The sequence below is a fragment of the Adiantum capillus-veneris genome, chromosome 28 (genome assembly GCF_014529385.1).
Source record: "Adiantum capillus-veneris isolate H3 chromosome 28, ASM1452938v2, whole genome shotgun sequence".
NCBI lineage: Eukaryota > Viridiplantae > Streptophyta > Polypodiopsida > Polypodiales > Pteridaceae > Adiantum > Adiantum capillus-veneris.
The window spans coordinates 55,797,988-55,801,799 of NC_140958.1; the positions used below are offsets into that span (position 1 = coordinate 55,797,988).

General features: G+C 37.4%; 1 protein-coding gene across 1 annotated transcript; it reads right to left on the minus strand.

Annotated features, from left to right (window-relative positions):
* Positions 1–398: 398 nt before the first annotated feature.
* On the minus strand, positions 399–992 carry LOC147420481 (uncharacterized). Its single transcript, XM_086504546.1, has one exon. It carries the CDS (start codon positions 990–992, stop codon positions 399–401), a length of 594 nt encoding a protein of 197 aa, XP_086360672.1.
* Between the last annotated feature and the right edge of the window lie 2,820 nt (positions 993–3,812).

Consider the following 3,812-nt stretch of genomic DNA (forward strand, 5'->3'; position numbering starts at 1 on the left):
GTGTGTGCATACGTAGTCGCATTGAGGGGTTGTTCCAGAATGGACACACTAATGCGGAGTAGGTATGTTAATTGCATGCTTGTGTAGTTGTGATTAAGAGTTGTGAATAAGAGTGATTAATGTGAGAGGTTAATTTCAACCACGTGATTGTGTGCAACTGATTAGTGAGTAGGAATGTGTTGTTGATTAGAGGAAGCCCCTTTCCATGGCTTCTCCCTATGATGAGAAGAAGGATCCCTTGAATCTTCTATGTCTATACATCCAAGGCTCGTGCTTCCATGCCCTAGCCGGGTTTCAGATCCACGATTTGACAATTTTGTGGGTTGCGATTAGGTCGTGCTACAACGCATCCCTACAATAATTTTTAGACGGAACAAACCTTCCATCATCTCGTCTCATTACACAAGATATCCACCATTTATATTCATACAGGTAGAAAATATTCTTGGAAACTTGAATCTACACTTTTCATCAACCATAAATGGAGAACTTGGGTTCAAAGGACCACATGGCCCATGAACATGACAACGGCTCACTACATCAAATAACTCTGGAAACACATTCTTGTCAGGGAGCTCTACATAAACCAACTTTTCATAGTGGAATGTATCTATGGGCTTATATTCCGATGCAAGTATCAACAGTATATGAGCATGAGGAAGACCTCTCTTTTGAAACTCAATCACTGAAACATGTCCAATCGCCTCCCCAAATAAGGCTTGCTTGATAAGTAAATGCATCATATCTTGGAACTTCTGATAAAACACATGTGTAGTCACATCAGGACGATCAACAGCCCTTTGTTTAGGTAGTAATGCATCATCTATTTCCTTCCATCGTGGATTACATGTGAATGTGATGAAAAGATCCGGTTTACCCCTACTATGAACAATTGCCATTGCATCCTGAAATAGTTGGCACATATATCTTGGACCTCCAACAAAAGACGAAGGCAAAATAATTCTATGGTCAACATTTTGACCTTCAGCCATCTCTAGCCTCAACCATGTCAACCAATCCTTGGTACACTTCACCACAAAGTGTTTTTTGGTTATTTTGCATCCACAAAAGCCATGACTCCTCCATAATATTATAAGCATCCACGACATAATATTGTAGTAGCCTACCCCCTCAAAGAAGACACTCCACTGTATCATCTTTTATTTGTAAGCGAAAGACATAATATTGCTTTTGACTCAATTTTTTTCCATCGGTAGTTTGTAAATAAAGATGCCACCCATCTTCTCCACTTGGAAATAATAAAACATACAATAAGGACATGTAAGCTCGATGCATGCTGGAGATTCTTTTCAGTCCCCCGTGTCAAAAATTCAATACAATGTCGCAATAGCCAATATTTTTATCATACCCTTGTCCTGGCATAATTGCAGCAACTTTAGAACCCCTTGGAGCAAGATATTGCCAACCATCACAATGATGCTCCGCAATAACCATCCTCATATTGGGTACAATAGCATCTCCAGACAATGAAGCAACAAATCGTAGAGCATTTGCATAGAGATTTACTCTATGCATCATCAATTGTAAACACTCTAGAATACTACGATCTAAATTTGAAACATGATGTAATATGCTGCTCAACTCATGTTCGGTATTGAAAAAATATAATTGTGGAAAGCGTGGAACTTCAGTTTTTCCTTCAACTGCGTTAAAGAACCAATGCTATGATAAACAGAGCCATGAAGCTTAAAAGTATATACACCTCTCCCACCATAATTAGTAGTCTCATTGATATGGGCACCAAGAGACACAAATGCCAATGCATTATTATATCTCTGAATGTTTTGTAAGAATTGTCTACTTCTTGTTGTGGTTGAGCTCATCAAATCTTTCAATTCATTTGGTGACTCATTCAAAGGAAGTAATCGAACTCTTCCATCAGAGCAACAATATTTATCCACAAATGTTTGGATAGTCTTTCCTTCGTCCTTCCAAGCCTTTGCTCCACATTTGGAGCAAACAAACTCTAAGCTTCCTAAGTTGTGCAACACACACTTTTTGGATAGAACTGGTGGCATAGACTTGTGATGTAAAAGGAGAGAAGTTGGATATCCAAAGCGGATGGACAAACAATGCTTTTCTACTTTAGAATAGTTTCCCTCTTCAAAGAGAACAATAGATTCTATAGTCTCGCAATGCTATGTTCCCAACATCCATGGCTTCAGAGTTTCCTTCATGTACATCATGCATGCTCTCCCTTTCATTGCACTCCAACAAATTTTTCATAGTACTTTATAGTGAATGCCTTGTTCTCTCTAGTGCTATTTGGTGTCTCGCCTTTCGTGATTCATCACATAGTTGGCTACGTCGTGCATGACCAGGTGATAATATATATGGTCCAGATACCATCTACGAAATTACGTGCAAATAGATCTCTTAAAATATACTTGCTATATTTTTTATGAGTCATTAAAAGGACATTCTTATGCATAACAAAAAATCAATGTAAACTAGAACATCAAATTATATCCTCTAAACTAAATATATTTGATACATTGATAATGACTCAATTAAAAAGTATAGTTTAATGAAGATACAACATAGCATTACATATTTCTTCCATTAGTAGGATCAGGTCGTTGAGAAACTTGACACTGCTTTGATTGAACTAATCTAGCCAAAACTCTTAATTTATTTGAGGTAGCTCGGATATCTAAAAATCCTGAACGTTGAACCTTTGTCAAAGCACCCAGCTTGTTGACGATACTTCTCAATCCTGGCACAATTTGTCGTAGAGTATTGTCTTGAATTCGTCCTTTTGATTTGCGTTGACTCTATGAAGCCTCTTTTTGAAGATTCTAAATAGATGTCAATATCATCTTTTAAGGATCCTCAAAAGATGCCAATATCATCTTTTGAGGATCCTCAACTTTAAAAATCTTCTCTCTCAAGTATGCCTCACTCTCTAATCTCTACAAGTTTGATTCTTTTGTCTCTTCTCACAATTTCCATAGTATCCCACTTTCAATCTCCAATGCAGAGCTTAAAGTTTCACCCACATCAGAGACATTAGTTTGCATTGTCTCCATCCTGTTTGCAAGAGGCTTTGATCTCTAGCATGGTTTCAATAATTTGCTTTTTATAATTCTTCTCGATATTTTGAGCTGCTCTCTTTGCCACACGCACATTGCAAATAGGAAGAGATGACAGTATCTCCTCTTCATTAGTTGATGCACTATTCCTCCCGACATTTCTAGTTGCTCTCTTTGCTGCATGCACATTGCGAATAGGAAGAGATGACAGTATCTCCTCATCACCCTGATGCACTTAGAGCTATTCAAGAAGATATCAAGCCATTGTACATGCAATAGCGAGTGGAATGGCAGGACTAATCTCCATTTTACTGTCCACAAAAAACTAAAGTGGTTGCAAAGAGAAATGTGACAACCAAAGAGAAAGGTTTGAATGCTTGTAAATTAAAAAATAACCCTCCCAAAATATTCACTTTTTAAGTGCTTGCTATTTTAGAAACAAAAATAAACATCATCTCTATCTAGATGTGAAAAAGAACAAAGGATTGCATGAGAAGTGGAAACAAACCAAAATGCTCATGAATCGCTTTTGTCACTAGTTAAAAGTTTTGCTCAATACATGATCAACCCCATCTATATTTGAAAATGGGAAAAGAGCGTTTAGCACTGGGACGCTTGAAAATAGGCTCCTTATGATTCTCTATTTTATCATGTCCTACAATGCTCTTTAAAGCATTAATTCTGCTATAAGCTTTAGATATATAACAACAACCTAACTCAGAATCCAGGTAGAGGGCATCCGAGTATCCCAACTTTACT